A 14,890-nucleotide genomic window follows, 5' to 3' on the forward strand; every position below is an offset into this window, starting at 1 on the left:
GTAGAAAACTTGCTGCTTCTATTTAATGTTACATCCTTGATTTTGACAAAAGGAACAGTGTTCCCTTTAATAGGTTCCTGCTGTTTTTCTGTGTTATGGATGATGGTCATTTATAGCAGAAAAATGAAGAGAGGAGATCCAGGAAAGCTTATCTTAATTAAAAGTACTGATTTTAAACATGTAATAGAATGAGAAGTCCTGCTTCTCATGCAAATGTATGAAACTTTAATAGCTACAGGGCTTCTAGGGAGAAGCTTAATGAGCAGTCTTTGCACAGATTTACCATATTTCTGGGCACACACACACATAAGGCTTTCTTAAACTGATTTTTTCATCTGTGGACAATAATATTTCTTCCCCTGTAGTAGCTGGTATTTGCCAAATGTGGAAATATTGTAATAGGGCATTGGTACATAAAAAAGGCAAAGTAGTCTAGCTCAGGGGTGTCCAGTCGTCTTCTAAAAGTCACCTATGTAATGGCAGAGAACCACCACACACACATACATCACATTTGAAGAGTGGAGGCAGAGGAGGAGTCTGGGAGTGCTTCATGGGTGGAAAATGATGTTGCTTTCAGGGTATTACCCCTCTGATGGATGGCTCGGCTGGGCATGCCTTTAAGGTCTAGCGCGGCCTGGCAATGTTGACCTCAGCACCTCCGAGAAGGTTTATTTCCCAGCCAACTGGAGGATGAATTAGTAATCAGCCACCATGCTAATATCATCCTGCTGCTAGTCAAGTAATGTACTGACTTTGAAGGCACACCTGAATTCATCTCACCATTCATGCTAAATTGGAGAAAACTGAATTTTAGTTCTGGTATCTGCGTTGGTTTCTGGTGTCTTACTAGGTATTTGGTTCCACTGTGCCTCAGGGTCCCTAGTTCTCAAAACAAAATTACCAGGACCATGTTGAAGTGTACATGAGCATTCAGGAATGCCTAAAGAAGCACTTAAATAAGAGTTATAGTATTAGAACAGTACAATGCTCAAGTAACACAGTATTTCCTAAAATAACATCATGGTCATTATAATTTCCTTTTTGTTCTATGCCTCGTATTTCTAATTATCCAAAGTTTTTTTTTTTATGTATAGACCTGCAAATTCTCTATAGCTGTCAGAAGCACTCAGGACAAAACTTGCTAATAAGATGGGTGGATTATAAAAGGAAAAATAGCTTCAAACAATTTTTGATCTTAAATTACGTGTCTGTAAAATTACAGAAACCAGTAATGCTGCTGTACTACTGGCAAACAATTCCTATCATCATGCATAAAATTGTATTTAATTTTTATCCATAGTACAGATGAGACCACTTTTGTTATTTCAGCAGTGTTCCAATTTCCAGGATATGAGAAATGGTATACTGGCCTTTCTCTTGTCTGTCTGTGGAAAATATGTGAAGAAGGCGCTTGATCTATAGATAGCTCTTGGAAACCTAGCCCCTTAAAATCACTCTGAGATCATTAGGAAGTTCAGCCCAGTCTGTCCAATGTCAGCTTAGAGCTAAAGGTGCCTTCTCTCTTTTACAGTAAACAGCAGTGCATCCACAGGCTGTTGGAGTTGCATGCTTAGATCTAGGTTGCACAGTTTTAAATGCAACATCTGGGGCAAAGCAATGCTTTGGTCCCTGAGACCACATGTAACAGTTTTAGGATAGCCTCTAGCAGACTCTCAAGTGGCTGCACCGATCCAAAAGTATCACAGTGCACGTTGCTCCAGCCACGCTGCTGCTCCATCATGCGGGTGTTAAGCAAAGTATCCAAAATGGGCACGCTTTGGCAGCACGTTCAGTAATGACTTGGAGCCCCAGCTACATAAGCAAGCCATTGGGAAGAACAGGGAATGTATTCTGTGAGGAGTGCTTACTGTAAGAATGCACTGCAACTGCAGCAGTGCAGCACAGCAAATACTAACTTGTTTCACCAAACTTTGTGAAAGCATTCTAATAAGGTGAAGAATTGGGTAACTACGATCTTGATTTGCACATAGAAAACATAACTGGTTACCTGTGACCTCCCTTTTTCTTTCCTTGAAGAGGATCTTTGAGGTAAAATAACAGAAAGGACTGCCTTGTTTTCAAGCCTTTAGTCAAAAGCTTTCTCAAGAGCTTCAGTTGCATCCTTAGTAATCACTATAGAGATGATGAACAGGGGGACAGGAAGCCATTGTCTATGAATTTTGATGAAGGCAACTGAAGTGCTTTCATTGTTCCACAGAAACAACTGGGACATCAGTTGAAGTAGCAAAAGTACTTTCCATTTGAGTAAAAGTATATCTGACTCTTCTTTCTAGTTATTAGTGTGCAAAAGGAAAGGCTCAAAGTCCAAAGTAAAAACATTTGCAGCCCACTTGAGAAAATTCTAGCAAATATCCTCAAAACTGCAATGCCATTCTTCTATGCTTTTATTCAAGCCCATACTGCAACCTTTTGTAAGGATTCCAATGAAATAATTGGTGCTGAAAGCTTAAAATACTAGACCAGCTTCCTTACTGTGCAAGTTGATGCTTTTATACTACTGTAACTTCATCAGCAGTGAATTACTGAAGAGGGGATATCATAAAAACTGAATAGGAGAATTATCAGTGACAGAGTATCTGTTTCTGCAAAAATGGGAAAAGACATTTAAAAAAGCTAGATAATAGCTTAATACTGAGAATTGCAGAAGTTAGACCAAGTAGATGAAATGTGATTCACACGCGAGTGTAAGTTGCAAGCCAGTTGCTAAACATATGGAAAGGAGCTGAATTTAGCACAGTTTTATTAGATGCCAGTGTCAGAGAATTATACCAGTATAACCGCTTAGACAATTACTTCTTTGTTAAAGGGGATGGGACCTTTGCTTAGATGGTGGCAAAAGACGATTCTTTATCTAATGTGAGATAACAGAGTAAGGCAGTTGCTCCAGCCTATTTGTGAAGAATAAGCAAAACAGCTTGGTCTCACTAGCATCCAGTGTACAGATTTACTTTCCTATTAGACTCAGCAAAATACATAATAGTGCTTTACCCTAAAATGGGTCTGGGGGGACTAGTTCACCTCTTTACTGCAGTGTTACAGTAAGAATGTCTATTGCTGCCAATATTTATCATTACCAAAAATAATCCAAAATATTACAGTCCTTGTGTTTGGTGTTTGCTCACTTGTCTTTACTACAACCTGAAAGCCATAAGCTGCAGTTTTGTTGGAACAGAAAGCTGTGTTAAAATGTCAGAAGTATTGTCTATATTTTTTCATGGAAATGCTGAAGTTGTGAATATAAATCTCATGAATGATGACACCCAGAATAATTTCAATATATTAGGGTTTTTTGTTTGTTTTTATTTGGAGGAAAAGGAGGTTGGTTGGTAGGGTTTTTTTTAAACCAAAGGCCAATGCAACTCTTTGGAACAGTTTTCAGTGGGCTTGAACTGGAATGTTTTTGCCTATACCCAGAACAACAAAATAGTTTTGACAATACACTTCACTATTGAAGAGAGACCTACCTTTTAAAGCAATGTGCAGCAGTGAGGACCCAGCAGCTGCTGATGAGAGTAGCACCACACAAGAGTCTTCCATCACCATGAGAAGATTTCAGTCGGAGTGCAACCTGCCATGGCCAGCCACCCCTAAAGAGGACATAAGACACTGCATTCGGGGTACAACAATGGAAAAATAAGGTACCTTGAATGTAAATCCTATTTAGTTTCTGTGACTGGCATATCTTGCAAACCATGTTATTTATTGAGTAACAGTTGAGAATACATTTATATTCCTGCTGCATTCAGAATTCCATTTAACAATGGTCAGGATTACTTTACGGATTGTTTGGGCATCCAGCACTCTTGAGTGCTTCCTCCCACTGTCAATTATTTCAATTTTCTCTTCTCAGATTGCATTCATTGTGCCAAAAATACATTCTCTGGGTTCCTCGCCAAATACCGTCCAAGTCAACAAACCAGAAATTTCCTGTCAACTGGAGAGGGGAAAGAAGGGAATTTCTTCAAAAGCTTAACCCAGCTTCCTTTCCTGTCTGTGTTAATATCTTTGTCGGTTCTGAGCTGTTTGAAAAGGGAAGCTGGCAAACCAAGAGGCCTAAAGCAGCTGTAGAAACCACAAGTAATAGATTGGCACCTTTTTTCAGCCTGTGATCATCTGTTTTGTATATAGTAGATCTGGGATACGTATTTGCAGGCCTATGAAGACAGGATGGATTCTTTTTCGCCAGTTTAATAGATTAGCAAAATATGGAATCTGAGAGAAGGGAGAGGAAGAGAGATGCACCTGTAAGCAACAGCAACATCCAAGAATAAGCAACAGGTAGGCTTAGGTGTTTTCTGACTACTGTCAACTTGAATAGGTATGCTGGAGTACAAGAGCTGCTCAGGATCATCTAGTCCAGCATCCTATCTCAGAGTTGCCAGTGCCAAATGTTTTAAAGTAAGGTGGAGGAATTTACTTCCCATAAAGCGTAAAACAATTTAGGCATTTTTTAGTTTTCAAAGATGGGATTTAATATGTCTTTCCAAAATGGGGTAATTCAGACAGCTTTGGATTTCCTGGTATGTATGCAAGTCTCCAGTTCCTTTTTGGACTTTTGTCAGGTTCTTTGTCGTAATGACTTCTTGTGACAATAAGTCCTTTTCTGATATTGTTCATATGTTCTTTTTCTTGATTTTGAAGCGTTTCTAAGTGCACTATTGGATTTCTCTCACCTTTTTGCTTCATCTACTGTCCCTGTGCTTATTTATTAGGAGATCAAGTTTCTTGCTCTGACTTAATTGTGCAATCCATTATTTGTCACCGTTTCATTTCATCCAGCGTCCTTTGTAGACATATTCTGAGAGAATAATTCTCGATCTTCTTTTTCTGTACAATGCATTATTTATTATTCTCATTTGTCTCTTTACTAAGGTAAATAATCCTACTTTGCTCTGTCTAACTGCATTTAAATGTTTTTATGGGCTCCCTCTTGTTACTGTTCTTTGAAGCTCCTCCACTTAGGCAGGGTCTTTTTTGAAATGGATTGATTGATGCTGTGCATGTACTTTGAAATAGGTTGCACAATGACATGTAATGGTGCTATAAGTGTATTTTTTACAATCCCTTTTGTAAGATTTTGTGAATATATATTTTTTGTGGTTACTGAAATTAAAGCCCATACTTCCTATCGTAGCATGTAGTAGTAGTAGTAGTAGTAGTAGTAGTAGTAGTATTCAGTTAATCTGTTTATCTTAACTAAATGTAAACATGTCATCAAAAGCTAAGAACAAAGTGTTAACAAAAAGCCCTTTGCTGTGTATAAACACACATTTTATAGCTGTGTCATCATCTAGTTTGTGAAGAAAAATCAGGTCTTTGGCAGTGAATCATACCCAGGCCTTTTCTTCAGTGTAGGTAGCATTTAAAGCCTTGTACTATATTCATAGCTCTCTTGATATAGCTCACATCCTGATATCAAGATATCCTTTGAAAAAAGTAAAATGGCTATTTTGAAAGTAACAAATTTAACCCAATCAAGGACTAAACCCATAAGCATCTACAGATTTTCAACTAATGCTGCAAGTATTAATCAATGAATATTTTTTAATTTCCTACCAAATTTGCTTTGAGTATATATCTGCTTCTGCCTCATGACAAGCCAAAAGAAAAACAAACAACAAACCTGCAATAAAACCATAAATTAGGCAAACTGCTTATGGCAAATACATGTCTTAGAAGCTTTATATGCAAAATTACTTGTCTTTACCAAATACTTACCGTAAAGAATTTTTCCCACCAATTATTCGCTTTTGTCGACGGTGTAGTAACCTCAATCCACAAACAGAAGCAAGAGAATCTAAATCAGAAAGGGAGATGTAGACAGCATTAAACTCAAAATGAGAGTTAACCAGAAAAAAACAACACAAAGGGTGAAGCGACTCTGTGTTTCATGGCAGTTTTTAACAGCCAGTTTTTGCTGGGGGAAAATACACTGAATTCTCTCAGAAATTCTTTTTAGCTGAGATCTTTTGACTGTGATCACAGAGCAATTTACACATTTGTGCCCTGCTTCTCAAGTGTAGGATTTTTTTATAGGTTCTTCATGTAAGTGGAAGCAGAGCTTGGCATACTAGATAGGTCTCAGTCCTCAGCTGAAGATAACCTATACCTTGAAAAGTTGAAAGTAGCTGCCTAGGTTTTTGCATTTTCACGTCCCTCATACAACTTAAGAAACATGGCTGCTGGAAACTATGGTAGATTAATACCCTCTATCATTTGAATAGTCTTTGTGATTCCTTCGCGCAGCTGCCACAGCAATAAGATCACACAGTGTAAGCAAAGAGAATTTCCCACCACTTTCGCTTCTATAATTCTTTGATATTGTTTCCACTATGAGGTGGGATTGCTTACGTCCATCTCTTCCTACTGTGACAGTTCCCCATCCAAACCTGTTGGTCTGCCACTCACAACGGGGCTTCACCTTTATTGCTGTTCCCGGGGGCCTTCTTGCTTAGGTGGTCACAGATCACCCCCGCGTCCTCGCTGTGACGGCAGTTGTGCATCCCAATGTCCTGCTTAATGCAGTCTGCTAAGGATCTCTCATTTCCTGTACATTTCACGTTATCCACGTGGATCGGGCCTTTGCCCTCCCCAAAATACGCCATTGTCCTTGCTCTAGCTGGACCTCTGGAAACAGAGCATATTTTTTTTATTAAACACTTTGAGGCATTATTCTACATTTTACTCAACTGAAATGTTTCAGAGTGAGTAGTGAAAGACATTGAGGTTTTATTCCAAGTCCTGTCACTGGTTCACTTGATGACAACTTTTCTCATTGCCTCTGTTACTCTGGTAAGTAGAAAAAAAATAAGTGTAACAAAATTGCTGCAGTTCATTAATGTTTAAAAAGTGCTTTTACCTATCTAGATAGAAAGCACTATGCAAAGTATTTTACATTGTAACGGCATTACAAATACCTATAAAGCAAAATATGTGAAAGCTGCTTTTTCATAATCTCTTTAATCCTCATATAAAATCAGCATCTGTGAATGCTAAAAATAATTTATTCTGGTTTGATTCCCTCAGAAAGATGGGCCAGTTAAATACAGTATACTTGCAGTGTAGTAGGAGCTGTGATTTACAGATCTATCAGTTCTTCATAGTTATTAACACATTTCTTTATCATGCCATTTTTAAAGTGCACCCGACAGTTGCGTTCTAAAACTGTAATGTAATTGAAGAAATTACATTTTCCCACCTTTTCCTGGGACAAACCCCATACTTAGTGCTTGTGTAGCGTTTTCATACATAGGCCTCAAGGCACTTTACAAAGAAGGTCAGTATGATAATCCTATGCTTGTATAACTATCAAACCTAAGTATTTAGATGTCGGACTTAGGACATTTTATTAGGGTTTGAAGTCCTGATCCTTATAGCTTGTATGTAGTGCCATGCAGCTTCAGCAATGACCGCAGTGTCAGTTGTGTGAATGACCTCTTTTGAATGATGAACTTGTTTTCCAAATGAGGGAGTGGGTGAACAAACACAATAAAAAACCAACATGAATTGTGCACATAAGCATCTCATTTGGTAACTTTTGTGACAGAGTATTACTTTTAATTACTTAGGATAACGTTTCTTAATATATAAACAGATGTTTTGTTGTATATGGTTTGAGAGTCAGAAAGAATTATGAGTGGGAGACCACCCAACCGGCTATATAGAGGAGTGGGGCAGAAAGCCACCGCCACCTCTAGGTGTGTCTGAACTACAAGTTTACATATCAGTTACAAGCAATTTACTGATATTTTATTGTGATAAGAATATACGGAATTCTAGATAACTGAAATGTTGCACTATATCATAGGATCTATTTTAAAGGATGTCTTATAATTGCATATTGTAAAGGACAGTACTTCTATGTATACAAAAGGGTAACTGTGTACAGTGAAATGCTGGAGTAGAGAAAGAGAGTTTAACAATGAAAATGTATTAGCAATAAAGTATTTCTCTCCCATTAAACCTATTTTTATACCTCTCTTAATACCTGCAGTGTTGGGGAACATAGGTGAGAATGGCATAAAGAATTTATGTCCCTTCATCAGCTAGGGATTCTCTGTTGGGGAGGAATTTTGATCTGTCATACCATTTTCAAAGCTTCTTCATACTAGAAGTGTGGCTGGATCAAACTCAAAGAATCCAGCCCTCAATTGCCCATATCCATATAATTGAAACATGAAAGTAATACATACAAGCTTCCTCCTTTTTCAAACTTGCGCACAGAAAGCCTTGCCTGTTTGGATTTTTTTATTATGTACTGAAAGGTAGGCGGGCAGGTTTTCTAAGTAGGGAATGTTGGTTAGAATGCATGAATTGTAAAAAGCCAGGAGAGAGAAGCATGTAAAACATTTGACAGAGATGATACCACAAGGTTAACTGTCCTTACACATTTTTAATTTCCATGGCTAGCATGTATTTCCCAGATAATCCAAAGCCTTAACTGACTTTGGAGCCAGTACAGGACAATCTTTGCCTAATGATTTAACTTGTCAGTCACAAGCAACACGTCTGTACTTGCCTTTGTGAAATATTTTGCCTTTGTGAATGGTTCTCTGATTACAGATAACTACAAAGAAATGTCCAGCTCTCCAGTACCTGTGGGCAGCTGATGTGTTCATGTATGCTATTACAAAATAGTGAGACAGTACAGGCATTCATTGCAAATTCTTACCTGGTTTTGGTATCTCTATTTCAAACAAGGTTTCTGCTTTAGGGCATTCGTCTAAAGTTCCTCAGGATATTGAAAAAAACTTTGGTTGTGAATCACCACAGTATTCTTAGCCTTTCCCAGAGAAGTATTTATTGCAGTTCAGTATAGAATTGTCTCTGCAGACTTACTGGCTACTTAATAAGGGCACTACTTCCGTTGGCTTACCAGATAAATCTCAAAGAATATTCTGACATCTATGAGGTCATACATGTAAATATTTTAGGTGAAAGAGATGTAGAGAGACAAAGATGGGGGAGGGAACTTAGTGCATATGGATTGCAATCATGCATTGACATGAACTGAATCATGGGACTTGGACTGCAGAGGCTCTTCATACCTTTATATGAAAGCTATCTCTCTCTTACTGTGCATCAGTAATCTCTCAGTTTGCTGGTAATTGCTATGAAAGGTGTCCATACGCACTCTTAACAAAAAACCCACCACTGTTTAAATAGAACATCTACCAGGAAACAAATGTAAAAATTGTGATGTTCTAGAGCAAGGAGTGCAGCTTAATACAGAAAATTATTTCATATAATTAGGAAATCTCTAAATGTAGAAGTGTTAAGTCTTATGTGTTTGTTACGTGCTGGAATGTGCTCTTACAGCTGGTTTTAGTCCACCCTTAACAAAGGTGTATGTGTCCCTTAATTGCTGCTTTCCAGGCCAGCTATTTATGCACAGATGACCATCAGAGAAACAACCTTTTTGCTTGCTTAGATCTGTCCCTAGAGAGAAGGGTGGCTTCAGATCTTATCCCATAGCTTTCTCAGACACAAGGCCATACACAATAACATGCTGAGCTCTTCAGATGCAGTATTACCGTTATTCATAATACTGTTAATCAGGAAATCCAGTTAGTTAGTATAGATGGCCAACTACCCTGGAACTTTTTTTTTTTCCCTGTAGTAGATGATTTTTGGAGCACTAGTGGCAGGATATTTGTTCATCTGTTGTGTGTGTGTATGTACATGTGCATTCTTATAAGCCTGTCCTAAATGAAAGGAGTCTAATTTTACTGGGCCACTTAATTCACTAAAATGCAGGAGCTTCTAAAACAGTCTTTTGCTCTTGACTCATTCTGTCAAAATACTTTTGTATGTTAAATCCAGTCACATAGTAGATAGTACTTCAGAAAAGGTATGTGTTCTCTTAGTGTTTACCTTGCTACAAATATACTTTGATTAGGGTGCTATTATTTTTTTTTATGTTTTCATGACTGGTTTTAGCCAGTTAGTAGGGCTGTTTTCTAATGTACTTTATATTATGTGTTTCTAACATTAATCATGGATTTGACAAACTGGCTTAATGAGACATCTTTAAAACCAGTATTGCTTTCAACCTAGTGATTTTGTCAACTCAGGGAATTTCTTATTTTAGTCTCAGAATGAACCCTAGTAAATGGCTGAGAATGTTGCAGATTTCGTAAAATAAATGTACAGATAAGCATTGACAATATGAATAATACATGCAGGAAAAACAGTCCATTTTCTCAGTGTTTACCCTTTGCTTACACAAGTCTTCCTTTTTAAGGCAGTCTTTTCTCCCATTTGTAATAATGAATGTGTGAATTTTTTCCCAAGGAACGCAATTCCCCAGTAGGAAAGACTTGAGAATTAAACATAGCATTGTAAAGGAAGTTGAATGATACTGTTTAGTTCTGTGATCAGTCTTAATGAAAACTAATGTCAACCTCAGTAGTAGGTGCTTTTTGAATTCCTCACGGGAAAAGGTAATAATGGGTTTTATTTCTAAAGAACCAAAATTCATCAGCCCTCTAGCTCAGGTGCATGAACCCAGAAGCCCCAGCCTTGTTTTGGAACAGTCAAGTCACCACTGAATGTAATTTGAACTTCAGCAAAAAGATCTGTGCATCAATTCCTAGGCTCAGAAGCAATTCCAGCTCATCAGTACACGTAACGGCATAGTCAGGTTTGTGGAATGCAACTGTCTAGACATAGGGTCACCAAGATCCAGCATTTCTGACGAGCTGTCCCAATTTCTGGAACCTAATTTTAGATTTTTAAAATGTGTTTATCCTTCAGGAAACATGTGCTCTGTTGTATCCTATAATCTTAACCCCCCATTCTGATGCGACACAAATTGAGAATCCAGCCAACTGTCTGTCCTTGCAGGGATTTAAACACAGAAGGTGGGGATAAGTGGTTGAGTTTGATCATCTGAGGGAGACATATAACAGGCCAGAGAGGCTGAGGATGAAGCAGACTAAATGAATGATTCACAGAGAGGTAACACAAGTCAAGTTTTGTAGTTCTGAAGCCATAGTCTACTACTACTTATAAATATGCTTTACTAAACGAATACCAGACAATTTTTAAAAACCATGTATTATGCATTCAGACATAATTTGATGATATTCAGTTGCACAAACTTTACGTTGTTAGATACAGCAAACAGATAACATGATCTGTATTTCTTAAGCTCAGATTTCTTTACAGATACACTCAGAGAAGACATTTCACTCGTTTCCTGTAGTATTTCACTAGTGTTCTAGACATTTTTCAGCTCATACTAGTTCTGCTATTTATATGTCTGCCCTATAGTTGTTACATCTTTACTGCTTGTAGGTATCCAGAAAAAAAATTGCTTATGAGTGATGTAAGCCTGATTAAGCAACTTAGTTCAAAAGTGACATATATGTTGTGGTGGTTTTAATTAGAGGGTGGTTTTACCCTGTAAGGTCTATTCCTGTATTAAATGAAGCTCATTCGAATTACTGTCATGCAGGCCAAAGCCATAATCCTGTATAACAGTTTTATCAAATCTCCAAGCTACATCGAGTCAAGCCAGATCAGTAAATGAAGGAAAAAAAAAAGGTGAAACTAGGAATTCAGTAGGTGGTGTGCCTACATCTGAATCTGAAGAAATCATATCCACACCTTGTGGCGGTGGACACTGACCTGTTGCTATATTTCACTGAAAATTTTAACAGTTATGTTAGAAGCTATAAGGATTTCAAAGTCATCATTAAGGTTTACAAAAGATAAATATTAACAATATGGAAAATAATACCTTTCAATAAAAACAGTTCAAAAGCTTTTTGAAACAATACAACCATTACCCCTGAAATTTTAGCCAAATTCCAGACAATTTCAGTAAACTGTGGTAAACCAAGTCTAGCTTCTGAATATTCGTATTTTCTTTGCTAATGTAATGAAAAAGGCGTTTTAAATTCCCCAAGGTTTTTCTATGGATACTGTTACATCAAATCACTAAAGCACTAGAATTTAGGTTCCTTAAGTTCTTCTGTGTTGACTAAAGATGACTCAATACAGAAATTGTTATATGAATGAAAATTGTCACTGAAGTATGGTGAAACACAGAGCGCTCACACAAAATCAGAAACAAACCAGAGAATCTACATAGTTCCCAGAATATGTAATCATCTGTGCTAGTCTAGATGTTAGTATTAGTTTCCCTCATTTTTTCCAAATTAGAAATTTCACTCTAACTTTTTTAAAATGTTCAGAAATCTGAAAACAGAAGGTGAAAGAAGTAAATTAAGAACACTTTGAGTGGCAAAGAGCACAGAGCAGATATACTAAATCAAATTCTCAGTTACATTAGTGCAACTAAGTGGAAAAAAAACCCAAAAATTGGTGTAATATGTTTATATCATATAGACATGTGGCACCATAAATGACAAATAAAATATTGTATTTAGTCAATAGCTTAATAATTTTGAATATTTTAACTTCTAAAAAAATATTGAATAACTAGCATTAACTTGCATTTCAGTTGCCAGTCAAACTGACATGCCTTTGAATATTAAAATTCCTTTTCCCAGTTATGCTAGTTAATGAATACTCCTTTTGAAGACATAGCCTTACTACTTCTTATACAACTATAAATACACTTTTCTAAAAGAATGCCAAACAGACAAGTTTTAAAAGGCACATATTGTGTTATCAGACATATGTTGGTGATATTCGGTTGCAGAAACTTAACTTTTTTAGATACAGCAAACAGATAACTTGAGAAACAGCTTAATGAGTTTTCTTACTTGTAGCCAAGCTGTCGACAGACTACAGCTGCATCTTTATCAGACCATCCATCATCACAAATTGTGCCCCACTGGCCATTGATAAAAATCTCTACACGTCCTTCCTTCTTATTCTCACCATCCATCAGCCTGATGGGAGGACCTGGGAACAAATTACTGCTGTCAACTCACAACAACAGAAGCAAGAACTAGTACTTCAAGTCATTCTCATCATGTTTAGTATATAGGGTCAACTGATGTTTATGTTCAACAAGCCTAATATCAGCTGTTAAAGTAGTCATATTTTTCCTGGCTGGCAAAAGGAAGCAGTTTGTACAAAATATGAGACAAATATGAAATACTACTGTATTTTGAACTTCAGAGTTCATCTGCTACCTTCATTTCATACAAATATGTGACATAGCTCAGAATTTGACCACAATGGGCATAGAACAATTCCCCCTAAAGGCAGAAAACACCCGCGATATCTTTTATATGATACCCATACAAGCTGGACACATTTTCCTTGCAGAAACTTTATGGGTGAATTTAACTGTATCTCCATTCATAAATCCATTCTCAAACTGGTTGCTACCGCTCCTCTTAACCACTGCCTCGGCAAAAAAGTGCAGCATTGTGTTGAACTTCAGTTATTACTTATCGTTATGCATGGTGTTCTGTAGCGTATTTTGTGTGACAGCATAATGTTTTACAGCATGTTATTCTAGACTAATGTGTGATTATTTTTCTAGCAATTTAAATTGATTGCTTATTCAGATATGTTCGTAATACAAAATCTCACTTATCTGGATTAGTCAGACTTAATTAATCATGGTTCGTTCAGTGCTTGGCCTGTAGTTATTTTTGAATCATTAAGCAAAGTACATATTTGATTCTCACTTATGTTAAAACTCCTTTATAGCATGCCAGCAATGCAAGTAGCCTTAAAACAGTTATGAATTCCTCTGAGGCCTCTTCATAATGTTAAAGTGAGAATCACCTTCCAAATCTTTTAGTATGTCATACTTCATAATCCTTAATAACGCTAATGAGAGTTTCTTTTTAGAATAATTGCAAAGCCCGTTCCTCATTCTTCTAACCTGTTTCTAATCTTTTCTAAATCTGTAAGGATGAGAAATTACTTAATTATGCTCTTAAATAAAGCAGCATTTTGAGACATTTGCATTTGATATTTAATTCAGATTAATTTAGGGTATGAATAACTTTTGTATACCAAACCTCACTCTGGATCAGAGCTAGTTAAATCTGGCCTAATTCATTAATTAAAAGAGGAAAGATTTGAAAACAAAATTAAAGTCCGTTTCCTTCAAACGTCATTTAAAGTGTATTGTCTATACTGGAATTCATAGTGTCTGGACAGTTACATGAATTAACTTCACCAATTTTCTGTTTAGCTACATTGTCATGATCTTACCTACTGAACAAATGTTGTTGTAGTTATTGTAGTGTAATCTATCTCATTTTTAGGGTTTCTTAATGTCTGTATTTCGTCAAGTCATATCATCTACTAATTTCTCATATTTTTTCACTGAATTAATCCTTACAGGCAGAAAAAAGGCTTTTTCAAATGCTGGCAAGTAAATGGTAGAACTAGAGTCTTTGTCCACTTTCCAATCAGAAATCTTGTAGGAAACATCAGATACACTGTCTTCATTTTCTTGTTGAAATGATGTGTTTTTCTGGAAGAATATGATTTAGGTGAAAATTATACTTACATTACCCAGCTAGAGGCATGGGATATTAATGATACAGTATAGCTATTTTACTGTTATCTCATCTTCCTGTGTTTTAGAATATATATATATATATTTATGAGCACAAAATTAATATAACTTTCTGGTAATGGGGGATGTGAGAATGTTACCATATGGATGCATTTAACTGAACCAGACCTCCTTCAGCTAAGATTATATTTTATAGGAATTTGAGCTAAGCAGCACAGATGGTTTGCATCTGTAAAGACAGCAGTCATGATTTGAATTCCTGTTATTTTTGGTCTGAGAAAATTCTTTCTACCAAATGTGATTTGACATCATCTACACATAATGGAACTGTACTGCAACATAAAACATTCATTGGATTGTGAGAGGTCAAAAGGCTGTAAAGAAAAAGACTATGGAGGGAGAGAGTAGAAA

General features: G+C 36.7%; 1 protein-coding gene across 1 annotated transcript in view; it reads right to left on the minus strand.

The window, feature by feature from the left end:
• The window catches only part of PRSS12 (serine protease 12), a gene marked incomplete at both ends in the record, with an annotated part of 43,790 nt that overhangs the window by 7,319 nt on the left and 21,581 nt on the right, over positions 1-14,890 (minus strand). The window contains 4 exons of the mRNA XM_082315201.1: positions 3,486-3,608; positions 5,740-5,818; positions 6,443-6,648; positions 12,756-12,897. Of these exons, the coding sequence (XP_082171327.1) occupies positions 3,486-3,608; positions 5,740-5,818; positions 6,443-6,648; positions 12,756-12,897 (550 nt within the window). The remainder of the gene's footprint in view (positions 1-3,485; positions 3,609-5,739; positions 5,819-6,442; positions 6,649-12,755; positions 12,898-14,890) is intronic.

Source organism: Platalea leucorodia, assembly GCF_965183815.1.
Source record: "Platalea leucorodia genome assembly, chromosome: 6".
Classification (NCBI taxonomy): domain Eukaryota; kingdom Metazoa; phylum Chordata; class Aves; order Pelecaniformes; family Threskiornithidae; genus Platalea; species Platalea leucorodia.